We start from the raw sequence: 18,845 nt of genomic DNA, 5'->3' as shown, positions 1-18,845 counted from the left end.
CTAGTCACTGTTTATCACTTTCTAGTTCATTAAGAATTGTTTCTGCGAGCTTTATTCATTGTTGGGGTACTTTTATTTCGATTTACTTTGTATTCGTATACATTTTGCAAATATTGCACAAGTATTACTTTTTCAATAAAGTTTCGCTTTTTCATACTGTCCTCATTTCATGCGCGCTTGGCGAAAAAGCCCTCGCCTAGACGCTCGTCCAGGCGAGCGTACGTTTTTTTCTTGGCGGGATGTCATTCCAATTTTCATTTTCGTGATGTTAATTTTCATGCGACTTGGTAGAGGATGCGTCGGCGTCAATAGGCAACAGTGCTTGGCACTGCACCAGGAGCTCTGTCGCACTCGACACCTACGGTTCACATCTGGAACCCGCAAAAAATTAGCTTCAGATTATCGTAAGCCTTTCAAGACCATTTCTAGACTAGCTATGGCAAAGGGATAATTTGTGTCTTTCCCAATCCTATTTCTAGACGAGCTTATCGAATATGTCTGAGACCTATTATAGATCTTACTGGTGTCTTCTTGAAACCGTTTTTATCGTCTTGGATAAACTCTACTAAACCTCTTTTGTGCAGCCTGGGTCATGTTCGTTTCGTTAACTTGGTAAGTACCAAAATTGGCATAGTATGACAAGAGTCTATGACGAAAATGCATGATAGGTGATGCCATGACTATCATGATTTATGTCATGTAGGTCATGAAACAGCTGCCTACGTCGTGGTACTCTCGTGGTCGTTTCGTTAACTTGGTAGGTACGAAAATTGGCATACTGTGACAAGAGTGTATGAAGAACATAAATGATAACATTTATGACATGACATGCGTGTCCTGTAGGCCATGACGTGTGTATCATGTAGGTCATGAAACAGCCGCATATGTTTTGGTGCTCCCATGGTATTTTGGTGCTCCCATGGTGTTTTGGTGCTCCCATGATGCCTTTTACACCATGTCGGACTTGGATGCATGTTCGCTGCCCAGAACTGCGTCGTCGGTTTCTGCTTGCTCTGTCTCGAACTCTGCGCTTGTATCCGCCGTCACCAATTCCCCGCCCGATTCACGTGATGCCCATTCATGGACATCAGGTGGTCGCAGTTGGATGGCTCGCTGCTGTGTGTCCTTCGTCTGCAGACCTTCTCGAACTGGCATCCTGTGCACAAAAGCATAGCAGTTGTTTTCTCTGTCCCAGAATCGGCAGTCAGCATTACGCAAACAATGGAGCACACACCTAGTGGTGCATACCCAGTGGCTTAGGTTGGCATCAAATTGCCTCAATGGCACAGGCGCAAACCGATTCGCACATACCCAGTACTCCGAACCGGCGTCAATGAGGTACCTACCCAGTCCCACATCTGCAATTTACCCATGTCGTCGCAAATTAGGTTCGTTGAAGAGTAGCACGTATGTACAAATTCCTACATATTAAGTCACCCAAGTTGGTCCGATTGTTATCACAGCAGCCCAACGTCCGTCCATTCGACCACCTATTGACTCAATTAGGCTGGAAAACGGTTCGATACAACTACACATATCTACAAACAGATATACCCACTATAACAGAAATACCCAGAAATGCATATTTCCCGGAAAATGCCTGAAGTATCCTCAACATCATCATCATTACCAGCCTATATTTATGTCCACCACAGGACGAAGACCTCCCCCTGCGATCTCCACTTACCCCTGTCTTGCGCTAGCTGATTCCAACTTTCGCCTGCGAATTTTCTAACTTCATCACTCCACCTAGTTTTCTGCCATCCTCGACTGCGCTTCCGTTCTCTTGGTATCAATTCTGTAACCCTAATGGTCCACCGGTTATCCATCCTACGCATTACATGGCCTGCCCAGCTCCACTTTTTCCGCTTAATGTCAGCTAGAAAATCGGCTATCCCCATTTGTTCTCTGATCCACACGGCTCGCTTCCCGTCTCTTAACGTTAAGACTAACATTTTTGGTTCCATCGCTTTTTGTGTGGTCCTTAACTTGTTCTTGAGCTCTAAGCTTCTGCCCCACATGTTGACACCGGTAGAATGCAATGATTGTACACTTCTTTTCAACGACAGGGGTAATTCCCAGTCAGGATTCGGAAATGCCTGCCGTATGCACTCCAGCCCAATTTTATTCTATAAATTTATTTCTCATGATCAGGGTCCCGTGTTGACCTAGATAAACGTACGCCCTTACAGACTCTAGAGGCTGACACTGGCGATCCTGAATTCTTGTTCCCATGCCAGGCTATTGAACATTACCTTTGTTTTCTTCAACCCCACTCTTACACTTTCTCGGTTAAAGTCCTCAATGATTTGATGTAATTCGCCCCATTGTTGCTGAATAGGACGTCATCTCCAAACCGAAGGTTGCTTAGATATTCGCTGTTGATTCTCACTCCTAAGCATTCCCAGTCCAAGAGCTTGAATACTTCTAAGCATGCAGGGAATAACATTGAAGAGGTTGTGTCTCCTTGTCTGACCCCTTTCTTGATATTAACTTTCTACTTTTCTTGTGGAGAACCAAGGTTGCTGTGCAATCCTTGTAGATATTTGCTAGTATATTTGCTAGTATATTCGCGTATGCATCCTGTACTCCTTGATTACGTAATGCCCCTGACTGCTGGTATCTCTACTGAATCAAATTGCTTTTTCATAATCTATGAAAGCCATATGGTGAGGTTGACTGTACTCTGCAGATTTCTCAATTACCTGGTGGATGACATGGATATGATCCATCGTAGAATATCCCTTCCTGAAGCCATCCTGTTCTCTTGGTTGGCTGAAGTCAAGTGTTGGCCTGATTCTATTTGAAATTACCTTGTTGAATATTTATATAATACTGACAGCAAGCTAATGGGTGTATAATTCTTCAATTCTTTAACGTCTCCCTTCTTATGGATGAGTACCATGAGTACGATGTTGGCGTTCTTCCAGCTCTCTGGTACATTTGAAGTTGTGAGGCATTGTGTGTAAAGGCCGCAAGCTTTTCAAGCATGACATCTCCTCCATTCTTGATTAAATCGTCTGTTAGTCCATGTTCTCCAGCAGCTTTTCCCCTGGTCATGTCTTTCAAGGCACTTCATCGCTAGTTATAGAAGGGGCCTCTAAATAATTGATAATTGATAATCTTGTTCATCACTGTATCTTCTTCAACGTAGCTTGGCTGCTCTGGCCACTCTACAGGTCAGTATACAATTTTTCTGCTGCTTTTACTATATAATCGAAATTGCTGATGATATTACCCTGCTTATCGTTCAGTGCATACATTTTGCCTTGTCCTAAGTCTAATTTTCTTCTATTTCATGCTGCGTCCATATTTTACTGCTTCCTCAATCTTTTCCACGTTATAATTTCGGATATCCCTTACTTCTTGTTGATCAGTTTCGACAGTTCAGCGAGTTCTATCTGATATCTCGAGTTTGAAACTTTCGTGTTTTGCCGTTTCTTTATTAGGTCTTTTGTTATTTGGGAGAGCTTGCCCACTGGTTGCCTTGGTGCCATACCTCCCACTTCAATTGCTGTTTCTGAGATCACCCTAGTTACGGTTTTATTAATTACCTTTATGTTGTCTTCTTCCTGTTCTAACGCTGCATATTTGTTTGCGAGAACCAGCCTGCTTTTATAAAACCCTTACTGTATCTAGGTTGGACTGTTTCTTCATGACTAACTTTATTTTTTCTCTCTTCAAAATGAGAGTAATCCTAGACCTCACTAACATAGGTTCACGGCACCTTACCTAACACTTCTACATCCTGCACTATGCTGGAATCGGCAGAGAGTATGAAATCTATTTCATTTTTGTTTTTCTATTAGTGCTTGTCCGGGTCCACTTCCTGTTGCTGCGCTTCCTTAACAATGTATTCATTATTCGGAGCCTATTCCTTTCCGCGAATTCTACCAACCTCTCTCCTCTAGTGTTCCTAAAATCGATGCCGTATTTACCAACTGCTCGCTCGCCAGGCTGCTTTATCCCCCACTTTTGCATTGAATTCGCCCGTGACTGCAGTATACTGAGTTTGCGCCTTTCTCATTGCTAATTCAACATCTTCATAAAACTGGTCTATTTCTTGACCATCGTGACTGTAGGTTGGGGCGTAGGCTTGTGCAACCTTCATTCTATACCTCCTATTTAGCTTTATTACGACTACTGCTACCCTCTGATTAACGCTGTAGAATTCACCAATGTTGGCCGCTACGTCCTTGTGGAGTAGAAATCCTACTCGGAATTATCTCCTATCTGGAAGACCTTTGTAGCAGAGGACGTGGCCATTAGTCAGCAGTGTATAAGCCTCACCAGTTCTCACCTAACCAAGGCCAGTAATAACCCAGGCAATACCTGATAATTCTTCAAATAGCCCTGCTAAGCTAGCCTCACTCGATAGGGTGCGCGTGTTGAACGTTGCCAGGTTCAGTTTCCATTGGCGGCCTGTCCGGACCCAGAGATTCTTAGCACCCTCTGCCGCGTCACAGGTCTGACCACCGCCTTGGTCAGGTGCTCCGTAGCCGCTGGGGACTGAGGGCTATTGGTAAATTGTACGAATCATTAGGAGGTAGCGGTCGAATACTGCACCAGGGAGGCCAATTCCTGTTCTGGTGAGGGAGTAACTTTGTTGAAGCTTAGTGGGACTTCCTAATTTGGTTGCACCTTGACTAATATAGCCCCACTAGCTCTCAGGGCATGGTGTGTCAGGCGCCACACCATGCCTGAAAATGTAGTGAACTCGAGGAGGATTCGGACTTACGGCCTTCAGATTACTATACTATAAAGAATCGAACAGAACTGTACACGTCTGTGTATACAACACCATATTCCTACAACTTAACTGCAGACCCTAAATAAATGGTCATTGAAATATCATATGCGACACAAACACTATAAACTATTCTGTTCGTACTCTACATCTGTTACTAACGCACGTAATAGTGCCGCGGAGAGCCTCGCTGACTTCACGAATGTACTGTCAGACTAGCTCTCACTTTGCGGTCAGAACTCTTGCGTGCGACTCGCGCATTAAAAAACATTAATCGAACAAAACACTACACGTCTATGCCAATCCTCCAACGTAACTGCAGAATGACTCTAAATAATTGATAATTGAAATGTCATATGTTTGTACTCTACATCCGTTATTAACGCGCGTAATAGTGACACTGACAGCCTTGTTGACGTCACGGATGTAATATCAGAAGTCCTAGTTTGAAGAAAGTTATAGTAACGGAAACAAAGTTTCCCACATCTGCAATTTACCCATGTCGTCGCAAATGAGGTTCGTTGAAGAGTAGAACGTATGTACAAATTCCTACATATTAAGTCACCCAAGTTGGTCCGATTGTTATCACAGCAGCCCAACGTCCATTCGACCACCTATTGACTCAAATTAGGCCGGAAAACGGTTCGATACAACTACATATATCTACAAACAGATATACCCACTATAACAGAAATACCCAGAAATGCATATTTCCCGGAAAGTGCCTGAAGTATCCTCAACATCATCATCATTATCAGCCCATATTTATGTCCACCGCAGGACGAAGACCTCTCCCTGCGATCTCCACTTACCCCTGTCTTGCGCTAGCTGATTCCAACTTTCGCCTGCGAATTTTCTAACTTCATCACTCCACCTAGTTTTCTGCCGTCCTCGACTGCGCTTCCGTTCTCTTGGTATCAATTCTGTAACCCTAATGGGTTACAGAATGGTTTCCGTAGTTAACGGAAACTGACGAGAACTATCTCCATATCTCAGCGAAAAAAAAACACTGACGCTATCCCTTCTCGAGCGTTCAGCTGTCACGTTTTCCTGAAAGCAAACATCAATTACCTCGCCAATTTCTCTGCCTGAACCTCCTGCTAACGTTACTACTACTGCTAACGCTACTAACCATGCTAACGCTACTAAAATACTTTCTTACTTGCCTGGCGTCGCCCCTCCCGCTTACAGTGGCTTTAGCTCCGTGCGATGCGCTCCTGCTTACATCGCCGGCATGTCGGTGCGCAGGGCGCGCAGAATAATGACAATTTAACGCCGGTTCTTGTGTTGTGCTAACGTTACTTGAGCCGCTCGTTTGCGCGCATCTTGTTAAGGGTAAGGTAACACGAATACAATTGCGGTAATTGATACAAAAACCGTAAGCTACCATCCTCCTTTACGAGTACCGCGGGCGATGCCCAAGGACTTTCTGACGGCTCGATAACATCATTTTCTAACATTTTTTGACCTGTTGCTGTATTGCTTCATGCTCTTTCTGAGCAACGCGATACGTTTTCTGTCCGATGAATATTGCTATGACCTCCGTAATGATGCGCTGTTTTGTCATAGGAGCACGTTGTAGAAGAGCATTCCTTAAAATGGTCGGGCAGTCCCCCGAGGCTATGTTGCGGCGCCTAATCTCGGTCAACGTCGACTACGGGTGCATGCGGCATCGTATTTGTTGTTTTCTCTTTTACATCAATTTCGTTAAAGTAAAGCGACACATCAGTATCGCTTTACTGACGTGCGATACTGATGTGTGATGTACGATATACTGATAGCGATGGCAACACTGTGATGGAACAGAAGTGCAGTTAATTGTTCAGCTACACCGTCGTCATTGTTTTCTCTTACTGACGGTACGCAAACGTCTCCGTCAGCGATACGTAATGGAGTACGTTGGCGCTCTTCGTCGTGGCTGGTGTCTTTACTAGTCATCTCGCCCATAAAAGTAGCATAAAAGTGGCGACAAACGCTGGCTGTAGGCGTTCTTGTCTGGCCCCCGGCATTCGAACATAAGGACCCGCCCATTGCATTTTGACTTTCTTTAGCCTTAAGCGTATGTCGGCGTTCTGTTCCTCCAGGTTGGTATGCTCGTTTATCAGTAATAATGGGTGACTCAGTTTCCATACCTTGGGTTTGGAGAGTGCGCTCTTACCATTTCAGCCAAACTGCGCCGGTTCGGCGAAGAATAACATAACGGAGACGGCGAAGGCGACCAGAGATTAGCTGAGCTGCCTTGTTCCCCGGTGAAAGTGTCGTGGAAGCGTGTATATCTTTCTTGAAAGTGTCGCGCAGTGGCATGTGACATTTGCTATCTGCAGTCGTGCAGAACATTTTCTGTAGGCGTCCTTGTCTGGCGCCCGGCATTCGAACATAAGGACCCATCCATTGCATTTTGACTTTCTTTAGCCTTAAGCGTATGTCGGCGTTCTGTTCCTCCGGGTTGGTCTGCTCATTTATCAGTAATAATGGGTGACAGTTTCCGTGCCTTGGGTTTGGAGTGTGCGCTCTTACCACGTCAGCTAAACTGCGCCGGTTCGGCGCAGAATAACGTAACGTAGAAGAATAACGTAACGGAGACGGCGAAGGCGACCAGAGATTAGCTGAGCTGCCTTGTTCCCCAGTGAAACTGTCGTCGAAGCGTGTGTATCTTTCTTGAAAGTGTCGCGAAGTGGCATGCGACATTCCGTGGATGTTACCCTGGCAATCGGGGCAAAAACGACAAATGTGCCCTGATTCTCCCCAATGAAAACAATGGTCGGCGATCAGGAGTGCGCCATACGTCGGTCCTGCGAAGCTCGGGTAGCCTGAAATGCTCCCTCTGTATCCAGGAAGCAATAGATGACGGCTGGTGGTACTGCGATGCTGGCACGGTAGAAAGTGGGTGACGCTCTGCAGCGTCACCCACAGCGTCTGCATAGCTGTATGCGCGCATCTCGAAGCGCAGCTCAGGAGACGGTTCAGGGAGTGCCTCAGGAGATTGAAATGCTGGCAGGATTCGTTGGCCGACCACTTGAGCGACCGAAGAAACAGTAAACTCCTTCGGTATCACCGCTTGCTTCGCAGTCTCTTCCTGCCCAATATATCTTATCAGTTGGCGCAGCTAAGTCTCGTCTGTCACTGCCAGTACTGCAGCTCCTGCAGGCGTTCCTATTGCCGGCAACGCTGCTGGAGCGCCCGCTCGACTGCCGTGGATTCATTAATGAATTATTCCACAGTTGTAGGTGGGTTGCGCACAAGACCAGCGAATACGAATAGCTGTTCTTTGACACGGCACATGAGATGGCTCAGCTTCTTCTAATCAGGCACGTTGGGATCCGCGCGGCGAAACAAACAAGACATGTCCTCGGCAAATATGGAAACACTTTCATTGGGCCTTGAATGCGCCAATCGAGAAGGTGTGCTTTATCTCGGCGATCAGTGCTTCCGAAGGTATCAAGTAGCAGACATCAAAACTCGCCCCACGTTGAGAAATATGCCTTACGGTTTTGAAACCACGTCCTTTCGCTACCTTCAAGAGCGAAGTGCACGTTCGCAAATCATAATCAAAAATGATTTTGGAACATAAAACTCCAGAAAGAAGAAAAGGAAAGCTTCTGGTCGGGACCCCACTGCTTTATCTTAGCTACGCGTTCGTACTAGTCCAGCCAGTGTTCGGCGCTTTCGTATGTGTCACCGTGGAAACTGGTATTTTGAACAGTCACCTGTGCCGGACTTGCAAGCGCCGTTTCTTGAGTCGGTGAGGTTGCTGACAAAGTTCCTTGCAAGGGACCGAATTCCGGGCACGGACCTTGCAGGCTGCGGCTGGCGTGGTGTACACGTGTCTCAACGCGTGGATGATGTCTTGAAGGGCTGGATGCAGGGCTGCTCGCAGGAGTCGTCGCAATCAGTCGATTATGCGATACCCCGCACCCCTACCAGTGTCGCGGCTCAGTGGAAACAAGAGTGGAGAGACTTATTTCATCGAGACAATTCGAGCAAGAGCTCAGTTCAGGCTTCTCCACTATCACGCTTTCCGTCGTCAGCGTGGTTGGGTACAAATAGGGGCGCAGCAATATACAGGGTGTTTCAGCGAACACTTTCAAAAATTCTTAAAGGTGGCCTATGGCACATAGCACAATTCTAGTTCCTGAGATGGTCTACTCGAAGAGGCGGACATTACTTGCACAAGAACTTGAACTGCATAATCGAAGAATTAACAATTCACTAATTAGGTTTTTTAACTCATTACCTGATGTCCCATATTGCAATTTAGAATTTGTAGCCATGGAGTTCGCAAGGCGGTTCCACTTGGAACGAATACTCGGGATGACACCAGTTTCGAGATATTAATTCCCGAAATTTGCGGAGAAATGCATTGGCGTTCTAGTTAGTTTCTTAACAAAACGTCGCCTTATGCATTGGTGCACAAAATTAACTGGAACCCCACTGCATTTCTCCGCAAAGTTCGGGAATTAATATCTCGAAACTGGTGTCATCCTGAGAATTAATTCCAAGTGGATCCGCCTTGCGGACTCCACGGCTGCAATTTGTAAATTGAGATATGGGTCATCAGGTAATTAGTTAAAAACTTAGTTAATGTTTGATAATTAGTCGATTATGAACTTCAATTTTTGTGCAAGTAATGTCCGCCTCTGAGTAGACCAGCTCATTAACTCGAATCGGGCTATTTGCCACAGGCAACCTTTAATACATTTTGGAAATGTTCCCTGAAACACCATGTATACGCAACAAACAGCTCGTCCCTAAGCCTTTTTGACACTGACGTGATGGCTACCCACGCAATCACGATGGCGGACAACGGCATATGACCACAGCCACGGCACGAAATGGCAAAAGGCAAGGATCAAGCCCGCACCGTCAATATGGGAGAGGTTTTGAACGTGCAGGTGTGGCTGTCGCCATTTCTGTTTTCAAATGCTACGAAACCTGGACAAAGGGGCCCGACGTCGCTTCCTGGGGGCCATGAACGTCGTCTGGCAGACCAGCTCGCTACCGCACACCTGGCTAATAGCCGAGGTCGTACCTATTAGAAAGCCGCGGCGACCGGCTACCGATATTACCTCCAACAGGCCTGTATGCCTGATCTCTGCGGCTTTCAAGCTGATGGAGACCCTCGCATTAGGACGCCTCAACTGGATTGCGGGGGCAGTGGACTTCCTGAACAACAGACAAGCTGCTGTCGCCACCGATGCACGGCCGACTCAGTTGTGGACCTCATTTCCACGGGGAGGTGGCCTTGCTCTTACTGCTGGATGCGCATAAGCGCGTTGGACGCCTTGCCGCACTTGGTCGTTGAGAATGCAATGGTTGAACTGGAAATCGTTGACTGCCTCCGGTGGTTCATCAGCTCGGGACGGACACTCCGGGTGAGAGTCAGATGAACCCTGAGCACTCCCCCCAAGCACGGTGGCCATGGACGGCGCCCAGGGCTACATCCTGAGCCCATTCCTATTCAATGGAAGGAGGCTGGAGACTGGCTGGAGTCCCTGCCACAGTCCCAGCTGACCCGAGGTTCCCGGCCGAGTGTTGGGTTTTGCAGATCACGTGGCCCTATGGATGCACGGACTCAGAAGGCACCTGCAGGCCATCCGGTCGTCACTGCAACGATTCCTGGATGGAGTAGCTTCCTACTTCCGATGCATCGGGCTTCTAGTCTTCCCCTAAAGGCAGCGGCACTGTTCATCCACCCCAACGCTGCTGCCGTACTGCTGTGTGGAAGCTGATGCTCGGAGGCACGTCCTCCCATGGGGGAACGTGGTCACGTACCTGGGGCTGCAGGTGAATCATGGTCTGACATGGGTATCTGCTGCCAAGGCCGCCACCATCAAGGCAAGCAGGACCCGCCGCTGTGACTCGGTCAGCTAAGGCGTTGCGCTGCTGAGCACGAGATCGCGGGATCGAATCCCGGCCGCGGCGGCCGCATTTCGATGGAGGCGAAATGCAAAAACACCAGTGTGCTTGCGTTGTAGTGCACGTCAAGAACCCCAGGCGGTCAAAATTAATCCGGAGCCCTCCACTACGGCGTGCCTCATAATCAAAACTGGTTTTGGCACGTAAGACCCCAGAAAGAAGAAAGAAGAAGAAGAATCAGGGTAAGAACAGCACTTAGGCGGCTTCTCCAGCGAGGGAAAGGCTGCATATCACGGTGGCCCCTCCGACTGTATCATGTTGCTGCCGCCTCTGTTTCTCTATGCACTTCCACTGGCAAACCTGACGCCACCCCGCAAGAAACAGCTAGAGATGTAGCACCGGACAGCCATAAGAATACTCCTAAGACTACCACGCCAGTGGCCGGTGGATGCATCCTCGGCGGAGGCCCCAGCCTGGGTCATCTTGCTGCTCATGCTGCACCAGGGGTTTCTCCACATAGACTGCATCACACTCCGGATAGCGATGCCCTGGTAAACAGACTTCGGAGTCGACCCTCCTCCCGGATGGACAGCACTTGCGTACTAAATGAAAAGCTGGTAGGCCAACCCCCCACCGCAGTGACACGCCCTCCACCTCACCAGCAGCCACTCCAGATCTATCTCCAGTTGGAAGGCAGCCAGAAGTCGAGGACACCCACATACGAGCTAGAGCAGGCTGCGCTGTCCAACCTGCATGAACTAGGCGGACACCTCCACATCTTCACCATGAATCTGTCATCCCTGCCAGCGGCGGCAGCAGCCTTTAGAGCTCCTACAGCTGGAGAGATTTTGCAGTGCCACCTTCCATTTGCTACGAGCTCCACAGTATCGCAGCTGGCTGGACTCCACTTGGCAGCAGACTACCTTGCCGAACACCCACTCCAGGTCGTCTGGCCATCTTCACAGACTCCCGACCGGCTTTTCGGGCGCTGCTTGAACCTGCCTGAGCAGGTGTCACAGTGGCCCTGCTCCTAGCCAGGCTCACTGAAATCTAGAGGACTGGCTCCCCCTCTCACTCCACTGGCTCCCATCAGGCGCAGGGATAGCCAGGAACGAAGAGGCAGGCAGGTGCAGCAGCCAAAGAATCCAATTATGATCCTTTGAGTGCAACTACTGCAGTAGCCGCACAGGACTTTTAGCGGCATCAACTACTCAAACTGCTCACCGCAGCCCGTCCCGACACGCGTGTGGCTAGTGGCAAGCTACTCTTCCCCGGCGGAACGAATCGCTTTCTCTCGCTGGGCGCGCTGTTGATACGCACGGCATGAAGCTTTTGAAGCACTTTGTAGAGCATTTTGGAGCGCGATGGCAAAACCACCGGAGCGTTTTCTTTCGCAACGGGACGAAGCAGTTACTTTGCCTTGCTTCACGTCGGATATACTTTCAGGAATTCGCTGCGCGCGGTTCTGACGCGTCGCACAGCTCTCGGATAGCTTTATTTATTATTATTTTTTTGCTGCGCGCGCTATGCCTGCTTCGTACGGGTTGAAGCTTTCGCTCAATCTGAAACTAACATGTCGCACAACACTCGGGAGACTTCCTTTCGCTGCGCGCCATGGCTGCAACGGGACGAAGCGCGTCCTGCTTCACCAAGTCCCGACTTTCATTGAGGCGATGGCATCCGGCCATCACTTTCAGCGCCCTACAAAGGCCCATTCGAGGTGCTAAACCACGACGAAAACACCCTCACCGTGACCGTGAATGGCCATAAGAACGTTGAGCCAGCATACATGACGAACTCGTGTGCTTTGGTTTCATCCACCGGCAGTTGAACGTTTGCACCTGAACGTGAATGCCTAGGGTGGGGACCATGCCTTTGAATGAAAAGTATCTTCTCGTTTACGGTAGAGAGGAGGGAGCCCTGTAGCGGCATGGACCGCGTCGCCGCACATGCACAGTGGCAATTACCTGATTACCCAATGTGTCGTCAAAAGATTGCTCGCTCTACCATAATCGAGAGCATGTACGCATAAAATTGCTACCGGCAAAGATTGCTTGGAGATGGTACTAGGCAGTGAATGTTCGCAGCGGCACACCCCACCACACCGCAGCACGCCATACTGGACACTGATCCATATGGACGCTACCCAGGTAGAACAAGAAAACCAGCTGAAGACGGCACGGACAGGCAGGCAAAAGCACCAGGGAGACATTGCGCAGCCCATCACTGCAGTAACCGCGCCAGACTTTACGAGGCACAGACTACTCAAACTGCTGACTGCAGCCCATCGAGACACGCATCAGGCGGCGCCTGCAAACGCAGATGCCTGCAAACGCAGCGTCCGCAGGCGCAGACGACGATATGTAGCGGCGTTTACATGAATACGACCGAAGCGTATCGTATCAGCTTTCAAGCGCATCGCATCTCATGTAAACGAGGTAATTCGCTAGGAAGGCGTATCGCATCCAATGCGCCAAACAAGGGTAGTTTGAGATGGAGAATGCGCATTTCAGCGGCGCATGTAAACTGAAGCCATAGCCTCCTATATACTTTCTGTGCCAGCTCCATGGCGGCGTAGCCACCGTCCGCTCTCGCTAGCTGGCTGACACTGTTCCCCACGAGGTGGCGCCACCAGCCCTAGGTAGTGCATTCATTCATAAAAGTATGAACTGGCAAAGGGTCAAACAGGAATGCAAGGAGCATTTATGGCTAAAAGGGAAAGTTGCAGGAGAGCAGACACTCCTTGGCTTTGTACACCTGTGGACAGGAGCAAATGCCAAAGAGGAAAACAAAAAAATGCTGGAATGCATATCAAGTGACATTAATGAGCTAGGAGAAGGGTGCGAGATTATTATACTAGGAGATATGAACGCACACATAGAAGACATGGACGGGTACACAGACTCAACAGGCAACATGATGCTGGATATGTGTGAAATGCATGACTTAGTTGTATTCCACAGTACTGAGAAGTGTGAAGGGCACATAACATGGGAGGTAGGGAGCCTGTAGTCGACGATAGATTATGCAATAATGTCACAGGATGCACGATAGGCTAAATGTAATGAGCATAGATGAATATGGCTCCAGAAGTCTAGGTAGTGATCACAAACGTAATTAAGTGAGTTTTAGAAGGGAAATGAAAGTAGGTAGGAGGCAAGAAGAACAACCAGGTGGGATATTTTACTCGGAAAAGCAGCTTGAAATAGCAACCCAGCAAATTGAGGAAGTAATTTCAAAGGATACAAAAACAGAATGGACATATGCAAATTTAACAGGACTATTTGAGCTAGAGCTTACTAAGGTACGAGTCAGGACAAAAGGGAACAGAAGACGCAAACCCAAGAGCTGGTGGGATGAGGAGGTTAAGAAGGCCATTGTCAAACGCCAGGAAGCATCCAGGGAACACAGATATTCAAAGTAGAGGGGTGAACCAGAAGCTGATGTAGGCCGAAAATGGAACAACTTCTTAAACTGTATAAGGGAAGCATCCAATTTGATCAATGAGAAGATCAGAAGAAAGGGGAGCCAATGGTTGTCAGAAGTAAACAAAATGTGGTTGATCCCTCTTAAAATGTGGTTGATCCCTCTTATATAGGAATCGGTATAGAACACGAAAGTGAAACGTGTCTTCACAGAAGTAGTGTAATGTTTATTGCACATTGATATATAATGTCTATTGGTTTTTTGTGGCTAAAGCGCCCTTAGGCGTTGATGCACCCACGCTGACGCCTGGTGGCACGTCTCCTCCATCACGACTACCAACGTCGATGACCATGAGCAACCGTCGTGCATATGGAAGCTGCACTACGCTGCACACGCTAGCACAACGCGAAAGACGAAGCACGTAACTGACACACTAATACAACGCGCAAGACAAAGCACGTAACTGAATCGTCACCGAGTCAAATCAGCGCGTACAGCGCGTCGTAATTGCAGCCTCCGCGATCAACTTCAGAAACATTTTCAGAGCTAATTGCGGAGGCCACGCTGCGCTGTGCTGAGTACGGTGAACGCCACTACCAACGCCACCTAGGTGGCGTTGGTAGTGCTTCTTGATGCCAGCGTCCCTTCGAATGCTGGCATCGAGGCGTCGTAGTGGTGAGACCACCGAAGCGTTCACTGTCGGTGCGCGTTAGTGTCATAATGCAGTACTTCTCTTTTCTGCTCGTAGGCGGCGGCACCGCCACGAACAAGAGCGCGGGTACACGGAGGAGTGTTAGATATATAAGGCGCGTCTGTGTAGCTCTCTGCAAATGCGTTTGTGGCGCAATGGGTTAAACGCTCGGCGATCTATCGTCGCGGACCGAGAGGTCGTGGGTTCGATTCCCAAATTTTGCATGTTTGTGGAACTTTTTCTTCTGGTTTCTTTCTTTGTATTATGTTCTATGACGTATTTCCGTGACGGAAATACGTCAGTGAAGTCTTGGTGGACCCCGGCATAAAACACTTTCGTGTTAAAAGGATAGAAAAGCAGCGAAGAAATTTTAGAAACATCTCAACTCCTTGACTAGCCTAGAGCAGAGGTTTATAGTTACAGCTCAAGGTGTTCGACTAGAGGAAGATGAGGCAATGGAACATATAAGAACAATGATGACAGAAAAATTTAAAGAACGAAACATAGCATGTGCTCAATCAGGTGAGGATGGACTAGTCAGTGCAGTGGCTCCACTGGCACAAAGCGAGTGGGAAAGGGCAGAGAAGATGGTTCCTAGTAGCACGTCGACAGGTCCTGATGGCATCCCAATTATGTTGATAAAGACATTGGGCCCAAAATCTAAGAAAGCATTAAGAGAGGCAGTGAGCAAAATGATAATGGACGGTAAAGCCCCTGACGGGTGGAGACTGAGTAGGATGAGCATGATATATAAGGGAAAGGGGGACAAAGCCGACATAAACAACTACCGTCCCATAACAGTGACGTCAGTGGTTTACAGGGTGGTGATGCAGATTATAAAGGACAGACTGCAGGCATGGGTGGAGAGCGAGGAGGTGCTGGGGGAACTACAAAATGGGTTCCGAAAACAAAGAAGGTTAGAAGATAATCTGTTCTCATTGACACAGTGTATTGAAATAGCAGAAAAGGAACACAGGCCCCTATGGCTTGCCTTTCTGGATATCAAGGGAGCCTATGACAGTGTAATCCAAAAGGATTTGTGGGACATACTGGGCACTCTAGAGGTGGAAGATTGAGTAAGAAATCTTTTAAAAGATATCTATAAAAGTAACAGGGTGCTTATAAAATGGGAAAACAAGGTATCTGGGCCTATAGAGATACAGCAGGGGCTTAGGCAGGGGTGCCCTCTGTCACCTCTGTTGTTCATGCTGTATTTACAAGGATTAGAGAAAAAATTATAGAGGAGCGGACTTGGCTTCAACCTTTCCTATTTCAAGCAGGGAGAATGGATTAAACAGTCATTACCAGGACTGATGTATGCAGATGACATTGTACTTATGGCTGACAGCAAGGAAGACTTGCAGAGATTAATGGACATCTGTGGTAAAGAGGGAGATAGCTTAGGTTTGAAGTTTAGTAAAGAAAAATCGGCAGTCATGACTTTTAATGATAATCAGGGCAGCGAGCATAGGATACAGGAGGTTACGCTAGAGGTGGTGGATAAGTACAAATATCTTGGAGTGTGGATAAACAATGGGGCTGAGTACCTAACGGAACATGAAAAATATGTGACGGCTAAAGGTAGCAGAAATGCAGCTGTGATGAAAAATAGGGCACTGTGGAAATACAATAGGTACGAAGTGGTGAGAGGGATTTGGAAAGGGGTGATGGTCCCTAGTTTGACTTTCGGCAATGCGGTCCTGTGCATGACATCAGAGGTTCGAGCAAGGTTGGAAGTTAAGCAGCGAGGGGTAGGTAGACTGGCTCTGGGAGCACACGGAAATACACCAAATCAGGGGGTACAGGGTGACATGGGATGGACGTCATTCGAGGGCAGGGAAGCCAGTCGCAAGATAGAATTTGAGGAGCGATTGAGAGAGATGGCAGAAAAGCGGTGGGCAAGGAGAGTTTTCAGTTATTTGTACATGAGGAATGTTGATACAAAATGAAGGAAGCTGACCAGAAAACTGTCAATCAAATATTTGGACTGCAGGAGGGGTGCAAACCAGGAAACAGCGGTTAAGAAAAAGGTTAAGGAAACAGAGAGGGGTCTGTGGAAAACAGGGATGCAGACGAAATCAGCACTGGGTACATACCGAACTTTGAAATTAAGGGATCGAGACACCGACCAAAAATGGTTGAAATATATTTAAAAACACATTAACGTTTCGGCTCCCCCACGGGAGCCTTGTTCACAATGATTTTCATTGTGAACAAGGCTCCCGTGGGGGAGCCGAAACGTTAATGTATTTTTAAATATATTTCAACCATTTTTGGTCGGTGTCTCGATCCCTTCCTTTTAACTATGCATCATCCCGACCAGACGGGCTTCCGTCATACTCTCGACTTCATACCGAACTTTCAAGCAAGAAATTGCCAAAGAAAATATCTACGATAATTCTAGGGGAAGCTCTTTGTTGTTTGAAGCCAGGACGGGAGTATTGCGGACTAAGATGTACCGAGTCAAGTACCAAGGTATAGACACGTTGTGCTGTGCGTGTGGAGAAGAAGAGGAAACGGCTGAACACCTCATACTTTTCTGTAAGGGGCTTAACCCTACAGTGCAAGGCAACGGGGCTGATTTTTTCAAAGCATTGGGGTTTAGGGACAGTGAAGGCAAAATAGACTTTAAGCGGGTAGAAATAACCAAACAGAGGTTATCTGATTGGTGGATAAAATTAAGGCAGGGGTGAAATTTCACCCACCACAAAGTACAAATTATGTTAATAGTCATGGCTAGGTGGCGTATGCCACCGACCGATTTAAAGGGTTCAGCCTCATCCATCCATCCATCCAGTGTGCAGGGAATTCGCCACATGCTTGTTTGTCCAAACGTGTGTTGCGCTGCTGCGACTGGAGATTTTTATTTGTTCTCGTGATGCCATGGCTACTGTTGTGTTCCAAAGTGCAATTCGGATGGTAAACGTAAGTTACCTGGCATTTCGTTTCACGAGATTCCTAGCGACAGTGAAGCGAGAGCAGCTTGGTTAAAAGCCATCGCTAGGAAAGACTGGACGCCGAATACGACATCAGGTTACTCAGTTGTGTGTTACCGTCATTTTCTACCCACGGACTACAAAGAAGGATGTAAAACAAGGAAACTCAAGACTCAAGAGGGGAGCAACTCCCAGTGTTTTTGACGACTACCCTGAATACATGCAACCGAAGCCGAAGAAATCTCGGGGCGATGCGGCTGTGAGGAAACGGGCGGTCGCTGTTGACATCGCTGCTACACGGCCTCTCAAGAAACGGACATCAACCAGCCTTTTTGTTGGAGCTCACGAAGACTCGGTACGCCAGGACGGACCTTCTCCAAGTTTTAGCTATCCAGGTACCACAGAACTTCAGTGTTTCGACCTTCCAGAGCAAGCTGAGGTGCATGCTACTACTGAACCTATCTCGAAACACCAAGCCACTCAAGTAGATGTTCGCAGCAGCATTTCGGTTTTGGAACGCCGGAAATTGCGACGTAAGGAGCGCGATTTAAAGGGACAGATAAGCGCGATTTAAAGGGACAGATACAGCGGCTGCGACAAACTGTCGATAAATACAAAGAAGAACTCAAGCAACTAAAAGAAGATTGCAATTTGACTGCTTTTGTCAAAGTACTTGAAGCAGCACAACAAAAACATGTAGGAGCCTGCATCCTTGTTGACCAGGTGACTAACTTCTCCAAAGTCAGACCTACATACTCTGAAGTTACAGTTCGTAACTGCATTGTCTTAAGAAATTTATCAGCAAAAGCTTATGAATTCATAAGAAGTAAGAATCTCCTGAAGCTTCCAAGCCGAGCGACCTTGCAGAGGTTTCTGGGAGTGACGACTGGTGAAGTGGGATTCACAAGTCTTGTGAAAGAGCGTCTTAAAGCATAACTAGAAAATCTGACCACGCAGCCACAGCAAGCAAAAGTGTGCTCACTCGTTGACGAAATGAGGATACGACAACGCCTCCAATACAGCAAGCAAAGAGACACCTTTGTTGGAGAAGTTGACTTGGGTCAGGATTTTGGAACTCCAACGAAAGGTGAACCATTCCTGGCAAAATTCGTTGTTGTGCTTTGTTTTGACGGGACTCTCTGTGCGCATTCGAATACCTGTGGGGTATTTTTTCACGAAGAACTGCACT

At 47.7% G+C, this 18,845-nt stretch overlaps 1 protein-coding gene across 1 annotated transcript in view; it reads right to left on the bottom strand.

The window, feature by feature from the left end:
* Window positions 1–840: 840 nt before the first annotated feature.
* Window positions 841–18,845, bottom strand: part of LOC125941147 (uncharacterized) — a 74,640-nt gene continuing 56,635 nt past the window's right edge. The window contains exon 8 of the mRNA XM_049658105.1: window positions 841–1,156. Within this exon, the coding sequence (XP_049514062.1) occupies window positions 949–1,156 (208 nt within the window). The 3' untranslated portion in view covers window positions 841–948. The remainder of the gene's footprint in view (window positions 1,157–18,845) is intronic.

The sequence above is a fragment of the Dermacentor silvarum genome, chromosome 10 (genome assembly GCF_013339745.2).
Source record: "Dermacentor silvarum isolate Dsil-2018 chromosome 10, BIME_Dsil_1.4, whole genome shotgun sequence".
NCBI classification, from domain to species: Eukaryota; Metazoa; Arthropoda; class Arachnida; order Ixodida; family Ixodidae; genus Dermacentor; species Dermacentor silvarum.
This window is presented reverse-complemented; position numbering and strand designations above follow the sequence as displayed.